Source organism: Neophocaena asiaeorientalis, unplaced genomic scaffold (genome assembly GCF_003031525.2).
Source record: "Neophocaena asiaeorientalis asiaeorientalis breed wild unplaced genomic scaffold, Neophocaena_asiaeorientalis_V1.1 scaffold242, whole genome shotgun sequence".
NCBI classification, from domain to species: Eukaryota; Metazoa; Chordata; class Mammalia; order Artiodactyla; family Phocoenidae; genus Neophocaena; species Neophocaena asiaeorientalis.
Genome location: NW_020172451.1, coordinates 5872963 through 5891551, shown reverse-complemented (window position 1 = coordinate 5891551; position 18589 = coordinate 5872963). Strand labels below are relative to the sequence as shown.

The 18589-nt window shown below is 59.5% G+C and overlaps 1 protein-coding gene across 1 annotated transcript in view; it reads right to left on the bottom strand.

Moving 5' to 3' along the window:
* SCUBE1 (signal peptide, CUB domain and EGF like domain containing 1) overlaps window positions 1-18589 on the bottom strand; it is a 169923-nt gene that overhangs the window by 66889 nt on the left and 84445 nt on the right. The window contains 1 exon segment of the mRNA XM_024737402.1: window positions 16901-17035. Coding sequence (XP_024593170.1) covers window positions 16901-17035 — 135 coding nt within the window.

Below are 18589 nucleotides of genomic sequence, written 5' to 3'. Positions count from 1 at the left end.
GGCCGATCTGTTTGTACTTAGGGGCCAGCCTTTCTCGTAGCCCCCCCGGCCCAGAGTAACAAAGCTGGAATGTGTGCCTCTCAGGGGTCGTTGCTATGGCGACTTCATCAATAACATCATTTTCCGCATCCCTGTCCCTTAAACACGCAGGAAGGGAAGGCAAGCTGGGAACGGCAGAGCGGGGAGAAGAGAACAATCACCTTGTTACGTCCTCCCCCAACTCGGGAGGAAGGGATTTTCCTCCCCTTCCACCTCATCAGTAGAAAATTACGGAGCCCAGGAAAGAGGCTGGAGCCTTGGGGGTGGGGGGTGACAGGAAGAGGCTGCTGCCTTCCCCAGCCCAGACTCGGCAAGCTGGCCGAGCCAGGCAGAGAGAAACAAATACGGGCTCCCACATGCTTCTAATGGGGGCGCTGAAGGGAACGCTAGCAAGCTCCTGCCGTGGGGGGAAAGGCACAGGGGCGGCAGCAAGGGTGGGACCGTGGGAGAGGTGACGAGGGCAACAGTTGTGCCCGTCCGCCCAGAGCCACCTGTGTGCCAGGCTGAGCCACACGCTTTACACATGTTATCTCACGAATTCTCCCCACCACCTCAGCAGGGCGCTTCTGTCCCGTACTGGCCCACTTAACGGATGGGAACACTGAAGCGCCGAGAGGTTAATAACTGAGGTGAGGGGGCTGGATCTAGGGGCAGCCCTGAAGCAAGACAGAATGGGGGCAGCTCTGGGCTGCAAAACAGGAAACTGAAACTCGCTGCAGACGGATGACGACCCACCGTAGCTACCACTATTGAGTGGCTTCTGTGCCCTAAGCACTTTACGTGAACAACCACCTTTAAGTCTCAGGACCATTTTTCGAAGTAGATGCTATTATCCCCACCGTGCAAGTGAGGAGAGTAGGACCCAAGAAAGGCTCGGTAACTTGCCCAAGGGACACGGACGAGACAGGCGTACCGTGTTTCACTTCAAAACCTGCGTTCCCCGTGGCCTCCTAGGAGGCAATGGAGCACTCACGGCCAGGGGAGGGGCAGGGAAACCCGAGCTGTCCCCTTCGCTTCCTTACGTTTCCCCAAACCAGCCCTGCCCTCCCTGGCTACGTCCACTTTTCCACATTCTGTCTCTCCAAGCCCATAGCAAATGCCAACTTCCCCAGGATGCCTGATTTTTCACGCGGCACAGAGGCAGACGTGAGAACACGGGCCCTTACCATATCGCTCTGCAAGGTAAGTAGTTCTGTCATCATTTTACAGAACCATTCAGAGAGACTGAGCAATTTGCCCTTGGTCACTTGGGTAGGATGTGGTAGAGCTGAAACTTGAACCCTGTTCTGTCTGACTTGAAGACCTGCCCTTCTCCAGCTACAGAAGGAACTTTATAGAGCATAAACCTGACTGTATCTTCCCGTTGCTAAAAATCCGTCAATGCTCCCACCCCAGCCAGGGCCCAGGGTTAGGCTGGAAGTTCTCAGTATGGCACTCTAGGTCCTCCCCATGCTCTGCCTGCCATGGCTCTAGGGAACAGGGACACTTGGCTGTCGGCCAGCAATTTGAGATTCTGCTTGGGTGTCACCTCTCCTAGGAAGCCCTCCTTGTTTCCACCCTCCCCTCAAGTCCCTCGGATGGATTAGGGGCCTGGGCTTCCACAGCCCTCTAGACTCCCCTCTCTCATAACACCCACCACACTCTTCTGGGTTTGCTGGGCCCCCCCCCCCAGACTGGGGAGGGGGTCCTTGAGAGGCAGGGCCCAAGCCTGAGTCATGCCTTTGCCCTCCCCCCACCCCCCGGCCACCGCACAGTGCCCATTTCAGGCCTGAGAGATGTTCGCTAAACCTGGTTACACTGGTGAGGGGCCTGGGCTCAGCCACTCTGGGCTTTGGACTCTGCATCAGAACAGCGGCCGGTACCCGGGCAACAGGACGTGTCTGTCTGCAGGCCCAGGCCCGGCTGCTGCCTGCAGTGCAGTGCTGGCCCCAAGCCTGTGCCGCCTACCCGGCCGCCCGTCGGTCCGGCTCCACCTCGATCCCCTAATTACACTCCAACAGCATCTGTGCCTGGATGGTGCTGGGAGAGCCTCTCATTACGGGGCCTGGGCTTAGCAGAACGCAGGGCTCTGTCTCCCACCCTGTGCCCTGAAATTACATCCTCCCGGGCAATTCCAGGCCCGGCCGGGGCGCCAGCAGCCGGCTGCCCCAGACTAGACCCCCAGCTGACCACGAGCCCAGCCCACCCCAGGCTGCATCCCTAGGGGTGGCCCCACCTGGGAAACAGGAGTAAGTCTGTGGGCTTCCACTTGCCCAGAGCTCCTCAATGCCAGACCCCATGCCAGGCTCTTTGCAAACTTCCCTAATGGACTATCTCCACGATCCTGAGTGCCAGGTACCGTCAGCAGGCCCCCCAGACAGGTGATGATGCTGAGGCTCCCCCACCTTGCGTGGTGGCTCAGGGACCCGACCCCTGGCCAAGTGCTCACTTCACACCCCAGCAGCCCTCTGCTCACTTGGCTGCCTCGCTGGCCCTTGAGGGGACTCTGCTCTGCTCTTCCTCCAGCGCCCCGTTGTTTTCATCAGCCCGATCCTTTCCTCGCTGCTCCCCACTGCCCACTCCCCGCACACGGACCCTTGGGCCGTCCCACCACCTCCACCCCTGCCTTCAGGCTGGATGCCCCCTGCCAGGGCCCCGGGGGGACTGGCCCTTGTCAGTGTGCACCCTGCCTCCCCCGCAGCACCTGCTGCCCAGCTGGTGCAGCCTCAGCAGTCCAGCCCTCGTGTGATTTGAACCCCGACGCCCTCCACGTTTATCCGCTCACCTGCCTACGTGCTTTCCTTCCACAAATATTTAGGTAGGGTCTCCCGGACACCAGGCCCTTCCTTCTGCAGGACCAGCCCGCTTCTTGTCTGTGCCTTTCATCCTGCTCTGCTCTCCCAGTGGCTGGACCACAGTTGAGGCCGTTGTAGGTGTGCCACCGACACCCACAGCGTGGCTGGCCCCGAAGCGCCTGCTCACTTACAGACAGAGACCCGTCTCTGAAACCAAGCCATCCTGCTTTGAGTTTACATACAAGCAAACAGCCAGAATGGACTGGTTTTCTGGAGCACCCAGATGAAGCCTCTCCTTTCCCACTGAGGAGGCTGAAGCCCACCGGACAGGACTTGCCCTGAGCCATGCAGCAGTGAGCACAGCGTCCACGTGGAACCTCCTGACTCCCAATGGCTCCCTTGACTCCCCAGGCCTTGACCCTCAAGTTCAGTTTTCCTTTTTTTTAAATTTTTTTATTTTGATTTGTTTGGCTGCACTGGGTCTTAGTTGCGGGACGCGGGATCTTTAGTTGCGGCAGGCAGACTCTTAGGTGCAGCATGGGGGATCTAGTTCCCTGACCGGGCCTCGAACCCGGGCCCCCTGCATTGGGAGCACAGAGTCTTAGCCACTGGGCAGCCAGGGAAGTCCAAGTTCAGTGTTCCTTCCGTCACATCAGGAGGTGGCTCACGAGGCACTGCTGGCTCAGGGCTGTCACCAGCCTTTAGGCTCACCCTTTCCCTCCCTCCCTCATTCTACACCTTTGCTGAGCACCACCTGCGTGCAGGCCGTGTGCTGAGGCCGCCAGCAGAGCCAGCCAGGATGCACACACGTCACAGGGGCATTTTCAGCTAAGACCGAGTCCTCTGCCGCAGCTGCTCACTGCGTGGGCAGATTCCGTGTACACGGACAGGTGGACAGATGGACGGGTGGCCAGCTGGGACTGTGGCTGGCTCCTGGAGTGCCAGATGAGAGCAGAGGGTCAGGGCTGGCCTTCTCGGAGAGCAGGGACGGACCCCAGCCTCCCTTCAGCCCCTCACCTCTGGTGCCTTGACCAGTCCTGGCCCTGGGAGCCTCTGGAAAGCCTCGCCTGTGAGACGGGAGGGAGCCTGCCTGATGGCTGTGAGGACCATGCAGTAGTGCGTGCAGACACACGTGGACAAACGTCTGCAGAGCTGCAGCTGCCACAGGAAGGTCGGCATCGCTGAGGTGGGGCGGGCCTGGTTTTTACCAGATCTACTTCCCATGCCTATTCCAGCCCTTTCTAAGGTATGTGGCCTGGAACTCGCTCGGTTTCCTCCTCTGTGAAGTGGAGAAGGGAGGTCATTAAAGGGCCCTAAAGAGGTGATGGCTCCAGCTCAGGGTCCCTGTCCACCCCCTCAAGGCGGAGGTGGTGCTCAGTAAAGACTGCCCTGCCCACCCCCTACCCCGGGCCCGTTTGGCCAGCTCTGCAGTGCCTGTCCCTTCTGAGCCGCCCCTCACCCTGGACCCCTGCCCCCTCCATCCCCTCCCAGGGCTAACCGTCCTTCCTCTTCCCTCCCCTGAAGTTCCCTGGCTGATCACTAGGCGTCGCCACGAGCACATCCAAGCCTCTCTGAGGCCCAGGTGGCTGGGACCACAGGCCTGTGAGACTTGCCTCCTGGGTTTTCACTCTGCTTGGGCTCCTGAGGCTAGGGGTGCCCCCTTCCTTCCCCAGGGTTGCCAGACACAGCAAATAAAAACACAGGATGCCTGGTTAAGTCCAGATCTCAGATAAACAAGTATTTCCTGAGTATAAGCATATCCCAAGTATTGCACGGGTCATAATTACACCAAAAAAAGCATTCATTATTTATGTGAAATCCAAATTTAAATGGGTGTCCTGTATTTTATCTGGCAACCTTATCCCTCCCTCCACAGGGACCCTAAAGGGAGCCATGGGGGGGGGAACAGTCAGCTCACACAGGCCCCAGGCCATGGCCGGGCTGTGACCAGGGAGCAGGTCTGTTTCTCTCTCCTGACAGGTGACCAGACGAACGTAGCCCAGGTGCAGGAAAGGCCAACGTGGCGGCTGAGCGAGTGATCCCCCAGCAGCTCTGGGGGGCCCTGGAAGAGAAGCTACAAGAACGCTGGGGGATGTGGCAGCAGGAGACTCCCTAAGGACACGAGCAGCTCCCAGGCGCCTCAGCCAGTGCCTCACCTCCACTGCCCGCCACGTGCTGGGCTTTGGAGTCGCCAACACCAGGCTCTGGGCCGGCTCGTCCCAAACCAGCTGTGCCCGCTGTCCCTGCCTGCGTCTCCGTTCCCTCCCCTGCACAACGGGGCGGCAGCTGTTACTTCCCAGGGTCCTCTGAGGATTAAAGGGCGCCGAGGACGTGGTACACAGTAGGAACTCAATAAATGTTGAGCACCTTTCCCTTTCCCCAGGGATCGTATCGAGGGCATGAACAACCACCTTTGGCAACTCACGCCGATTCCCACCATTTATTCTAACTTGAACAGACTGCCGAACGGTCACTTCACTCGGTAAACGGATACTTGGGCACGCACTGGGTCAGCCACCGTGTGGGCCTGGGGGACCAGGGGTCGAGTCTGAGGCAGCAGGGAGGATCAGTGCTCCAGTAGAGGAATCAGCTCGTGCAGAGAGGCTGCCACGCTTGCCTCGAAGTCAGAGACGGCTTCACAAGAGGAGGTGAAGCGAGATAGGCTTTGAAGGATGACGAAGAGTTCTCCAGGAAGTGAGGGGGATGGGGAATGGCACTTGAGGCGGAGGAAATAGCACACAGCAAGGCCCATGACTGGTAAAGGGCTCCCCGGTCACAGGGAGAACAGAAGGCAGGTGGGGGATGGGCGAGGGGCCGCGCTCTGGAGGGCCTCGGAAGGCGGTGAAGGCCGAGCTCCTGGTGCGGGAGAGACAAGGGTTCGTTGTGGCAGCTTCATGACACGCACGGCAGGGAGAGGAGGCACGAGAAGGTCCTCAGTGGGGAATGACATGGCCAGAGGGTCACGCAGAACAGTGGCTCCCACTGCTGTCAGAAGGCGGATGGGCCGGGGGGCCGGGGAAACAGTTAACTGAGCGGAAGGGTGAAGCCTGGCCCCGGGAGGAGGGTGGAGAGGCAGGGCCCCGGGGCTGCAAGGGGCTCCGGGCAGTAGGCAAGTCCTGCTCCCACCCCTCTATCCATTTGCTCATTCAATATCGGTGGTCTCAGGAGTCGGTAAGATGTGGGTTCAAATCTTGACTGTGCTACTTACTCACTGCGGACAAATCTCCTGGCTTTCTCACCAGCAGAATGGGGTAATACAGCTACACAGCACATCCGCTCATCCCATCACAGTCTGGGCACAGTGCCTGGCACACAGTGATGCCCCGTGACAGCGGACAGTTTTACCGATTTCAGGTCCAGGCACTCCGCTAGGGGCCAGAGTATACACATATTCTCTCATTTTGGTCCTCATAACAATTTCTATAATGAACACTAATGTTTGTCCCATTTCACAGATGAGAAACTGAGGCCCCAGGACGTGCAGCCGAGAAGGGAGCCAGGGCCAGGGCCAGCTACCCCTGCGCCGTCCACACTAGGAGGCCGAGGTCCTGCAGCGTGGAGGAAAGCCCACCACCAACGCCACCAAATACTGGGGTCCCTGCAGGGCTGCTTGGCAGGGGCTGGCTGGAGGCCAGGCCAGGAGGCCAGGCCAGGAGGCCAGGGCGTGAAGCTGGGCACACCAACCGAAGGAGTTGTTTATGGGATGGGAGGCTCGTAAAAAATAACGGGCTGGATTTATCGTCCCCGCCTCAAGGGACGTTCTGGACTGCAAGGGGCCGGGACAGGCCTTCTCCGGCAGCACCATAATCTGCCCACTAAATGCGAGAGCTGTTTATTCTCCCGCCAACCTGGTCTGTAGGCCGGGGCTGGGGGAAGAACTTGCCCCACGGAGCAGCCAGAGGGGCAGCCCTGAGGCTGGGGTGGGGTATTCTCCGGCATGGCCACCGTTCCCCCTCTTTTAAAACAGAAAATTCCCGGCCACACACACCCACGGGGAACCTAGGACCCACAGCTGATGACAGGAAGCCCTGGCACAGGGCAGGGGATGTCCCTGGTCCTACAGGAAGCACGCTGGGGCCTCTTAGGTCAAGGCCTGGCCCACACCCCATCACGTGGGAATCACGGCCCAGGAAGCAATGGGAGCTGGCCAGCCAGGCACAGTGATAGGACCCTAAGCTGGCGTTCGGCTGGGGTGGCTCGGGAGGGACCGCGAGCCTCTGTCCACAGGCATTTGAGTCCGGAGGTGGGGGTGGAACAGGAGAAGAAAAACTACCTTGGGCGTCAGAAAGCTGGCCTCCCATCCTGAGGGCCGCCTTGCACTGTGGCCCAGCTGGGGTTCCCTCCCGCGCTGGGGTGACAGTGCTCACCCGAAGGTCTTCCCGGGGTAGCTGCGAGCATCACAGCGGTCAGGGTGCAGGAGCACTGCGAGCTGCGGAGGGTGGGGCCGGGCCGGGCGAGGACCCCTGCTGGCTGGGACGGGAGGAGATGCGGGAGCGGCCCGACAGCAGGCAAAGTCCAGAGGAGGGTCAAGGACCAGCCTGGAGGAGCCTGAGGGGAGGGCCCGGGATGAGCGCCGGGTCGGGGTGGCAAGGGCGGCCATCTCCCCTGAGAACCACCGGCCCTCTGCCCTGGCCCGTCCCCAGCGACCCGCGCCTGACTGCCCGGGGACCTCTGCCGAGGGGTCCCCAGCCGGTCCTGCGGCGGTGTGGGCTTTGGGCGGCGGGCTCAGGGAGAGGCTCCCGGCGGTGGCTGACCCGAAGCGGCTGAGGCCGCGGGGCCTGTGCTCCACTTCAGGGTCTGAGTGCGGCTGGAAGGAGGGCTCTCCTCCAAGTGCCACAGGGGAGCCCAGCCCCCTTCCCCGGCCTGGCCCCGGTGGGGGGTTAAGTGCAGCACAGAAGGCAGAGCACGGCTGTCCCCATGCCCCCTGCGGGGAGCTCAGAAAACTCCCGAGCCCCTGCCCCCCGACCAAGCCTGTTTCCTGAGCTCACACCCACCATCCCGGCCACCTGCTCGGGTCCCAGGCCGAGTGGGCGAGGAGTGTGGGGGCTCGCACTGTGCATGAGTTGCCCCGGGCACCTGCGGTCAGGACGCCGAGCCAGAGGCTGAGCAGGACCCGGGCTTCAGCCTCATGAGAAGTAGAGACTGGCCGGTCCCGCTGTGGGCCCCAGGCTCCCCTCCAGGGTTCCGGACTCTCGCAAGAACAAGGCCCCACGCGGACCAGAGCCACTGGACCCTCCTTCAAACCGCCACTGAAGTACTCCGCACCTACGTGATGCGGGGGCCGCACCTCTCTGCGGAAGGGCCTGCCTGCCCTGCCGCTCGCCTTCCGCTCAGCCACCGTTCTGTCCACCCACACGGCCCCCGGTGAGGTCCTGACCCTGACGGCCACCAGGGCCACTTCCCAGAAAATCGCTTCATCTCCCTTTCCAGCCCACAGTGGGCAGCGATCTTCCCCAAATGTGGATCATACGCCCACCCCTGGGGCTGATAGGGGCCCCGTCACTGTCACAGCAAAGTTCAAACCCCTGCCAGACACGGTCTCCTGACCCTCTCACTTCTGGCAGCCAGGTCTGGTTTCAGGCTCTAGGACCCACTCTCTCCGGTGGGCAAGGAAGGCTGCAGGCACACTGACTCTTCCGGGATACAGTTGGAACCTTAGACAGCAGAGAACCCCCGGCCAGAGGCGAGAGGCCAGGCCGGCCTGAACGAAGGGCCCAGCTGGACGACCACAGGGTGGGAAGACAGGAAGGGCGCTGGGGGCGGGAGCGGCAGGACCTGGAATCTACACGTGACCCCGTGAGAAAAGTATCAGGTACGGGGAAGGGGCTCATATCGGAGTCCCCCTTCCTCTCCATTGAGGCTGCGTGGCTTACAGAAATGACCTGAGGTCAGGACCAGCGCTGGCACCCAGCCCACCAGGCTCTGCCACAGAATCACCTCCTCAGTCAGACAGTGCTGGAGGGTGACAAGTGTCTGAGGGCCCTCCCTGCTCAGACACCATCCCAGAACTCAGGCCCAGAGAGGGCTGTGACTGCTCGTCTGTCTAGGGTCTCTGCCTCTCCATCTTCAGAGCCCTGCTCCACGTTGTTTTCCAATGTCAGCTGCCTCCATTACTCTCAACCCAGGTCTGGACCCAGGGGGCCCCGCCAGCTTCTCGCCCTCTCCTTCCCATCACTGCTGCGCAATCCCCCCAAAAGCCCCCGGCCATGCCGCCCACTCTCCACTCTTCAGCTCCTTCAGAGGCCACCCACCCTCAGGGGCTTCTTCGATCCCTCTCCACCTCCCCCAGGCTCCCAGCCCTCAGGCAGAACTAAGTTCCCTGTGACCTTAACAGGCTGCTGCCTGAGCCCCTCAGCACTGTGGCCCAGGGCCCGAACTGACCACCCAGTACGCGATGCCACGCCACGCCACGCCACGCCACACCCTGGGTGCAGACCTGAGCATCACAGCCCCAATCCAGGTTGACCGGCACACTGGGTGAGGAAGTCCCTCTTCTCTTTAGAACCCAATTTCCATGGCTGACCAAAGAAGGGGTGAACCACGGGATAGCTGTAGTCTCTTTAAACACTGGGAGGCAGCCACAGAAGGTGGTCATGATTTGAACCCAGACCGCCTAGGTGCCAGTCCTGGTACTACTCCTAGGATCCACGTGACCCCGGGCGCATCACCTGCCTCGTTATTTGCCATCTGTACGTGGGAAGTAACAGTACCTACCCCGTAGGGCTCAAGGGGTTATGAATGAGGTAATTTTAGCGTGACAGTATGCCTTGGTCTGCGTGGGACGGTCCCAGTGTATACCTGCTGCCCTGTCACAATTAATAGCGCCTCCTTTCACTCTCAAAAGTGTACTGGTTTGAACGTTAACTTATATAGCCCCCTGGCTAAGACAGGCAAAGTGCTCATAACGTGCCTGGACGAGTACTCAGCTATTCAGTTATTATTAAAATGCTAATTCGTGGCTGCTGACGAGGTTACACAGAGCCACACGCAACAGAGTGGCCGAGAACCAGACTCGCACACCGTACCAACGCCAGCTTCCCGGACTCGACACTGTTCTCTAGTGACGTACGACGTGACCGTTGGGGGCAACTGAGTGAAGGGTATGTGGGATCTTGCCTTACTATTTTTGCATTTCCTTAGGACTCTACAATTACTTCAAAATAAAAAGTTTCAAACTTCCAACCCTACTGTTTGGTCTCTGGCTACAGTTGAGTACAAACTTACAGACAAAATGAACAGATCCTAAAAACACTTCACGCAGGGATGAGCTCTCAGAGAGCTCCCAGAGGATACCTGCAAACTCGGAAACAGGTGAAAACGGCTCCTGTGAGCAAACAGCTGTGGCAGAGCCCAAGGCCCTTCCCGAGAAGCCAGGAGCCCTCAGGCTCACACAGTCCCCGCCTCTGCGTGTGGACCCAGGGCTGCTGGCTTCACATCAAGACCCCCTACAGACAGGGGTGCGGAACGGCAGTATCAGAAGAGCCACCTCCAGCGCAGAAGCCGGGCCACTCAGCACGGCGACAGACATTAACAAGCATTCTCTGGCCTTCAGAGGAGCGGCTGTCTCAGTCACTGAGTTTGTAACAAAAATTGCGAATTGTAGGGAAAAGAGGCCGGGCCAACTTAGGCTGTTCCTCTGAAGAGAGAAGGGATCGGGTGGGCCATCTCAGGAGATCTCCACTACGAAATGTTTTTGAACTCCTGGTGCTTGAAGAGGCACACTTGGTACCTGGGACGCTCACACTTGAGGAACATCTCTGCTTCTCGCAGGCCTCACCCTGCCTGGGCCGGCCGCAAACCTCATCGGAACCCTCCACACAGGCTGCCCAGGCTCAGAGGCCAGCCCGCCAGAGCACGGGGTCCTGCCATGCCCCTGGCTGCATCCTTGGGCAAGTTTCCTATCCTCTCCGTGCCTCGGTTCCTTAGTCTGTAAGGATGCAACACGCTAGTGCGTGACAAGTGCTCGTCACGGTGCCTGGCGTGCAGTAAGCCCCCAGGACGTACGGCTCTCACCGTCACCATCACCACTGAATGCAGAAGAAGCCAAGACTTCCTATTCCTGGCTCCCACCTCTGATTTTGGCTGGAGCCACTATTACCCTTGATGCCAAATCTTAAGCTTTGTGAAAACGCGGCCCTGAGTGTCACCAGGAATGCCGGTGGTGGGCGGGCAGTGCGGTTTCCTACCCGTGTTTATATGTGCATTTAAACAGGCTCAGAAGGATATTAAACAGAACATGAAACGCACTCAGGTAAACCCGTGACGCCCCTGCTGAGAGAATGCCAGCCTGGCATCCGCTCTGCACGGGCCTCAGCCTTGCTGGGACACGGATGCTCAGCTGCCCCGTGGCCAGTTCCAGTGCCTCCAACGTGGGAAAGGAGGCAGCACGGCAGGGCTTCAGCGTGCAGTCAGCTGTGCGATGGCCTCTCAGAGCCTCTGGGCCCCTACCGCTTGGTCCAGAGCCTGGGCAGACCACAGCGTCCACTAGCACGTGCTGACCAGGAACCTACCTGCACAACCCGAGGATGTGGATGGAGCATCCGGGCCCAGGGAGCCGCCAAGAACTGAGCGTCACTCTCCCTCCTCCCTCAGGCCTTTGCCATGGGCCCCATGTCAGCACAGGACACAGAGGGGTGGGGAACACGGTCCCCGCCCACAGGGAGCTCCCAGGCTGCAGGGACGCAGGCGGCAGGTAGAAAACTGCCTTCGGTGGCCAGCAACGGTGCGGGGTGGGAGACAGGCAGCCCTCTGAGCACAGACGAGGCAGAGCCTGACAGTGATTCCTGGGCCGGCTCAGGACAGGCTGTGCAGTGACTGGGCGCTCTCACCAGGGCTGAGTGGGGCACCAGTCAGTAGACAGGGTGGCCCGGGGAGCAGCAGGGGCAGACAGAGGCCCGATGTCCTCTTTATGTCTGGGTTCCCGACTGCCCATGCCTAGCAGGGGCCTGGCGCGCTGCTCAAACCTCCACAGGGAGGACAGGGCTGGACGCTCCTGGAGGGCAGGGGCTGGTCTGACCTCTGCAGCCCTGGGCGGGTCAAGCAGCGAGCGAGCTAGTGCTGGACGCACGGCTGTCTTGATGGGCATGTCCTGCCCTGAGCACAGACAAAGCCAGGTGCGAGGGCCACCGGCTCACCCCTCGGAAGGGAGTTCCTTGAGGAGGAGGCCTGACTCCTGATCGCCTCTTCACCCTCGGCTGACGCTCAGGCTTCAGCCAGCAGCCAGCACGCAGCAGAGCCTCGCTCAGTGTGCACCCAGGCCCCGACTCTGCTGCTGGCTCGGGAAACTGGCCCAGAGAGGGTGAGGCCCTGCCCTCTCGGGGCCTGTTTCCTCATCTGTGATAAATAACGATAATAAGAGCCCACATTTATTGAGACTTTCTTTTCAGTATCTTTTTAACTCTGTGAAGTAGGGACTTGGACTATCCCCATTGTACAGACCAGGCACAGAGAGGTTAATTGACTTGCTCAAGGTCACACAGATGACAGGTGCTGGAGCTGGGATTCCAGCCTAGGCGGTGGGGCCCTGGAACCTGTGCTCCTAGTCATGCCATAACACAGAGATGACAGGTCCCCTCTGTGCCAGAGGGCCCTCGGGGATGAACTTTGACAGGTACAGGCCCTTAAACACCCTTGCCAGCCTGTCCTGCTGCCTACAGCTGCGGGGACGATGTGACACTTCCTCTCACTCTGGGGCCTTCCAACACCACCACAGATCGGACCACTGCGGGCACCTGGTGAGGCTTCAGAGCCCGGCCATGCAGGACAGCTTCCTGCGTTGGGGAGAGGGCACACATGTCTCAAACCCGCTACCATCGGCAACAGTGGTGGCCCAGGATCAGTGCCGGTGAGAGAGCAATCCTCCACCAGGCCGGCCAGGAGACCATTCTCATTACTGTCTCTGCTGTTCAGACGACCACGCTGGAGCCGCTAGGTCCCTCCCTCCAGAGTGGTTTTCTCAGCTATCATAAGGTAACTCCTAGGATCCTGATTTAGCATTTCATCCCCTTTCTGGATGCAGAGCTTCACAGGGATCATGCCTGCTTTTGACCACATGGGGATCCTGGGGACCAGCCAGCACCCGCCACATGAATGAATGGAAGGGTGACCTGCCATCGCACAGCTCGTCAGAGCTTTTGGAGCTCCTTCGTCTCCCTAAATCAATTTTGCTCAGACTGAAAGAAAGGATTCGTCACTGGAAGGAAAGGGAAAAGTTCATCCAGGAGTCAACACCTTCTTGGAGCATAGATATGACCTAAGTCTTTTTTAAAAAAGAGCAGACACGGGAGAGGGAGGGAGCTCGAACGTGCTAGCTCCTTGGTGGCCCGTCTACTCTGGGACCCCGGAGGCCCCCTGGGAGCATGACTACAGTGGGGAGGCGGAGGCTGGGAGTGGCCTGGCCTGGCTTCCCCCAGGCCGTGGGGTGGAAGAGGGACTTAACGGCTTGCCGGACCAGAGGCTGAGTGGGAAGTGAGTGCGGGCTGTGATGGAGCCAGAACCGGCTCAAAGAAGTGCTGAGCAGAGACAGACAGGCCACGGCTCTCCACAGCTGTGGGTCCCCTCCCACCCAGAGCTGGGAGAGAGGAACAGCCTGTGTCCCCAAATCAAGCATGAGTTCTAAAGGCCTAAAGAAGCTGTCTATGTGAGTTGCCGCTCCTAGGGCGGGCACTGCACTTGACCCCTTCAAAGCATTTCCCCTAACGGAGCCCTCACTCGCCTGGGAGGGAGTGCTGGTCCCGATTTATAGACGAGGGGACCCAGCGAGGCAGGAGTAACTGCAGAGGCCATGTGACCAGTGGAGGTGAGAATGGCTGAGAACCTAAAACCCGCAACCCCAGCCTGGCCAGATCCACACGCCTCCGGCCAGGGTTTGTGTCATCGCCTGGGAGGTGGGGCCGCTCAGAAGGGCTGAGCCCCGTGGCCTTGTTTCTCGGCCGGGAGCCTGGAGCAGACCCTGCCCACGTGTCTGGCCCCCTCTAATCAAACCCAGCTCAGGGGAGGCTCCAAGGGGCTGACAGGCATTAGGAAGAGTCAGGTGACATGAGGAATCTGATCTGGGGAACAGAGGCCACTTAGGTACAAAACAAGCTGGGTCTCAGCACCTTGAACATGCTCTTTTGAGCTCTAACAATCGTCACTGAAGGTAACACACAATCACGATGAGCAACTGTCCTGACAACCAACAGAGGCTCAGGAGGGAGCAGCGTGGCCAGTCCCCCAGGCCCGTCCCCGCCCACAGGCACTACCGAGCGGCTGGCCAACGTCCTGCGCACTTGTCCTGTCCTCTTGGGACCTTCCACAGAGCCTTCGGGAGCCCTGGAAATGCTGCCGCTTGTCCTTCGGCGGGTATCCAAGAAGTTGTCTCCTGTTTTTTAGATTGATTCATTGCCCAGATGAACTGACAACTAACATTGTCAGTTAATGTAGATTGGGGTTAGTCCCCCAAATCTGTATTCTGGTTACATCTAGGTTCCTGGCTTCACCTATAAATCCAAATCTGGCCACCCAGGCCTTTGGGTGGGGTGAGGCACGTAGACTCCAGGCTCCACTGCACGATTAATTTGAGGCCCAGCCCCCGAAGCATCTGGTTTCCCTAGAAGTCCCCCGCCCTTCCCCTCCAGCATCATTTCCCCGCCTCTGCTTACCCAGCTTCCCATGGCTGGTCCCTGCACGAAATCCAAACTCCCGCCCACATTCCACCAGCCTCATGGTCTGGCCCCTGCCAAGCTCCCCTCATCCTGGGATCACTGTGCCCACCATCCCGCCCTTCATTCTGCGTTTCCCGGGAGTCTGGTCCATTCCCACCTCGGGGCCTTTACACACACCCCACCTGGCCTCACAGTTGCTCTCCCTTCTCGTTCCATTTCAGCTCACACGTGGCTTCCTCAAAGAGGCCTTCAGCGCCTGCCTATTTCCGTCTGTTCCTCCCCCCTGGTTTCTTTCCTTACCGGCCTCATCATGTCACAGCTAGCGACCTGGGCTGGAATCCTGACTGCCGTGTCCCTAAGGTATGACCTCGGGCAGGTCCCCTAACTTGACTGGGCAGGGTCCTCACCTGTTGCAGGGTCATAACACCCTGGCCTCGCCAGGCTGCTGTGAGGGCCCAGCTCAGAGTAAGCGTGTGACCTCACAGCAGCCACTGTCGCTGTCCCCCCCATCATCGTGCCCCCCACCGCCGGCCGATGCTGAGGTTTGCTTTGTAACGTCCTTAGAACAACCCATGCTCACAGGCCAAACCAGGACCTGGTTCCAAACCGGCCACTGTCTTGCATCATGCTCTTTTCCCCCTTCCCGTTCACCCTCTTTTCAACGGGGGGCACGGCTGCACCTGGAGCCCCGCTCGCGGGAAAGCTGCTCTTCAAAGGAACAGGGCACACACAGCCCGGCTGACGGGGGCTCCGGCCGTCCCGGCGTCGGGGACGTTACAGCTGGCTCAGGGCAGCCGCCGCCCGGTAAGCCCCTCTCCCCGATGAGAGCAGGACTCCTGTCCCACCCCCAACACTCACACTCTTCCTCATAAATCTGCTTTTTATAAAACTCAGTGTGGAGCCAGGGTCCTCGCTTTGGGCAGCTCGACTCCACAGCCCCACAGCTGGGAGGCCTTCTACAGTGCCGTGGACGTCTGGACAACGCGCCTGGAGCAGGTGCCCAGGGACCTCGGAGCTCGACCTTTCCGTCCTTCTGGGGACCCGGCAGGGATGGGGATTATCGGGCTGTCTTGCCTTTGAGGAAACCGCCTAAACAAACACTAAGAGCTCTAAGGAGTCCGGTAGACTGGTTCTGCTTAATTACCCTGGGATTTGTACTTCTTAAATGTTTTTTGCTTTTCTATCTCAGGAACTGTTTTCAAATAAGGATCATGCCCAGGGCGCCCAAGTCTCCCCTCACAGCCTCTGTGAGCTTTAGCGCACGCCAGCACTTTACTCCCAGGATCTGGTCCTATCCTCCAAAGACCCTGCCGGGTCCCCCGTTTTGCAGATGAGGAAGTTGAGGTTCGGAGCTGCAGAGCCGCCTGAGGGAGGGCTCCCAGCTAGGGAGTGGCGGAGCTGGATTCACACCCTGTCGGACCCGGAGCCCAGCGCCTGCCCTTTTTATTCGCTGCCTCTCAGTGTGAACCGTGCCACAGACCAGAGATGAGGAGGCCCTACAGGGCCCCTCCAGCACCTCCTCCTTGTCTAGGGTCAGCGAACGGCGAGGGGCTGAGGCTGGAACCATGGGGCTGCCTGGTCCTCCTTCCGCATCTACTCTCTTGAAGGCACAGCACAGCCAGGCCGCAGGAGGGCACAGCCGCTCTGCTGTAGCACACAGCCCGCCTGGAGATTCTGGGCCTTGCCATTATCTTAACCAGGATGTGCCTCCACGCCTTCCAGAATGCTGCTCCCTCTGCCTGGAAGCCATGTGGGTCCTGGCTTCTGGCCGGCTGTCCCATTGCACAGCCCTGCCGCTTTGGGCCCAAACTGACCACCACTGCCCTGACACCGAGGGCCTTCATTTGCTGGGCTCAGCTGGAGGCCGGGCTCTGTCCCAGCCTGGGGCTGTCCCCAGGCTCCCCAGGCACTCCAGTTGGCTGGAGTCTTCCTCCTCTGACCCTCTGCACTGCCCCGAGCTGGCCTGCCATCCCACCCGGCCTAGCAGCCGGCTCCTGACCCCAAAGGCCCTCTGCTGGCTGGTGACCCAGTGAACACGCAAGAGACTGAGAAACGAGCCCTCGGCCCGGTCAGACCTCGAGCCCCGCTCAGGGAAAGGGGACCGTCGGGAATGGGGCCCCACTCTTCCTAGCCACATCCAGCCCCCAGCCCAGAACGGAAAATAGCTTCTCCGGACACATCTTCCCAACTGCGGCCCCATCTCGTCCCCACATAAGAACACCAGAAACACCGACAGCCCTGCTGTAGGGGCAGAGGGCGGGAGCTGGGAGGTGTCCCTGCAGAACCGACACCAGAAGCACACAACAGCCATTCAGGCCAGCACCAGAGTTCCCTGCCTTGACCCTGAGGCCCCCAGGATCAAGATGCAGAGAGGGGGTTCCCAGAGGCCACCTGTTTCCACAGGGGAGGGGGCGTGACTGGGCAGCGCGAGCCAGTACTCACCATTGGAGCGGTGGATGCAGGTGTGCTGGTTGTCGCTGAGGAAAAAGCCGCTGTGGCACTGACACTCGTAGCTGCCCATGGCATTGACACAGATCTGCTGGCAGCCGCCGTTGTTATCCTGACACTCGTCCACATCTGTGAGAAAAGGAAGAGAAGGGGACAAGAGAGATCACACCTGGAGCTACAAGTGAGGCGTGGTCACCTGGAAGGACACGGATGCCATCAGTTCTCCTGGCTGCAGAGCGATACCACAGAGGTACCGCTCGGTGGTACCGCACGGTGGTGCCCTCCAGCAGTACTTCATGGCGTTACTCCACAGAGGTAGACACTTACAAAGGCTGCGATGCTAGCTGGCCCTGGCTTTCCTGTGTGGCCAGCACTACTCTAAGTGTCTTACCTGCATGAACACCTTTAATTTTCACAGAAACCCTGTACATCAGATCTAGGTCTGGGTCTATTTTACAGATGAGTAAACTGAGGTACAGAGAGGCCAAGTTACTTATCCAAGGTCCCACAGAGGCAGGAATCAAGCCTGGTGGTCCGCCTCCCAAACCTGGGCTCTCACTGATGTCACCTAACCCTCCCTCTCCAGAAAGACCTGCAACTAACACCATCTACCCCCAGCTCGAAGAGCCTGGCGAACCAAATCCCACCGTCCCCTTTCTTCAGTCACACCTCAGATTTGCAGCCAGCAGTACAGACCTAGCAGCAAGGGAGAGGCTGGAGGCCAGGGCAGCCTGCTTTCTGCCTCGAGAACTGATTTCAAAAGCCCCGAGAAGGGGAGGTTTTTAAAAGGCCCTGACCTCTGGCTGCCAAGACTGCTACGGAAAGCTGCCGAGCGGTCTTTCCCACTCTCCGGGAGAGACAGACCTCAGGGCCGACACTCGTTTTTGACCAGAGGCTGCTGGCACAAAGGGTGCTATTGGCTGAAAGGAGTCTTTATGAAGCTCTGGTCTTGAACAGAACAGCGTGTTTCAATTACCCAAGTCATAACCCCCTACACTGTCAGCTTGTTTAATGAAAGAACGGCTTCTTAAACCTTAATGTGCCGTGTCTGTATTGTCATTTTAACAGGCAAATATATGAAACCACAAAGGCAACGTGAGCTACTGGCTGCTTTGAGCCAATCCCACGACCCCCGACACAAGGGCGTGCACACACACACACTCACTAGCTTTGGCACTGAACTTTTGAAACAGTTCTTTTTTTTTTTTTTGCGGTACGCGGGCCTCTCACCGTTGTGGCCTCTCCCGCCGCAGAGCACAGGCTCCGGACGCGCAGGCTCAGCGGCCATGGCCCACGGGCCCAGCCGCTCCGCGGCACGTGGGATCTTCCCGGACCGGGGCATGAACCCGCGTCCCCTGCATCGGCAGGCGGACTCTCAACCACTGCGCCACCAGGGAAGCCCCCTAAACAGTTCTTTTTAACACAGCCGTCTTTTAGTACTGGCACCAAAAGGATGTGAAAAGGTACAGACTCAGGCAGACTGACCTGCACTGAACCCGGGGAGGACTCAGTGCTGGCGCTATGTCAGCTGGGTCCTACTTTGGCTCAGGGACAACAGACCACTTCCCCACCCATGAGACCACACTGCTGCCTTTGAGGCTGACGGCGAGGCAGGTCATTATTCTTCCGCAAGCTCAAATGTCAGCCCTGTGGCAGCCAGGACGGAGGGAGAGCTCTGAACTA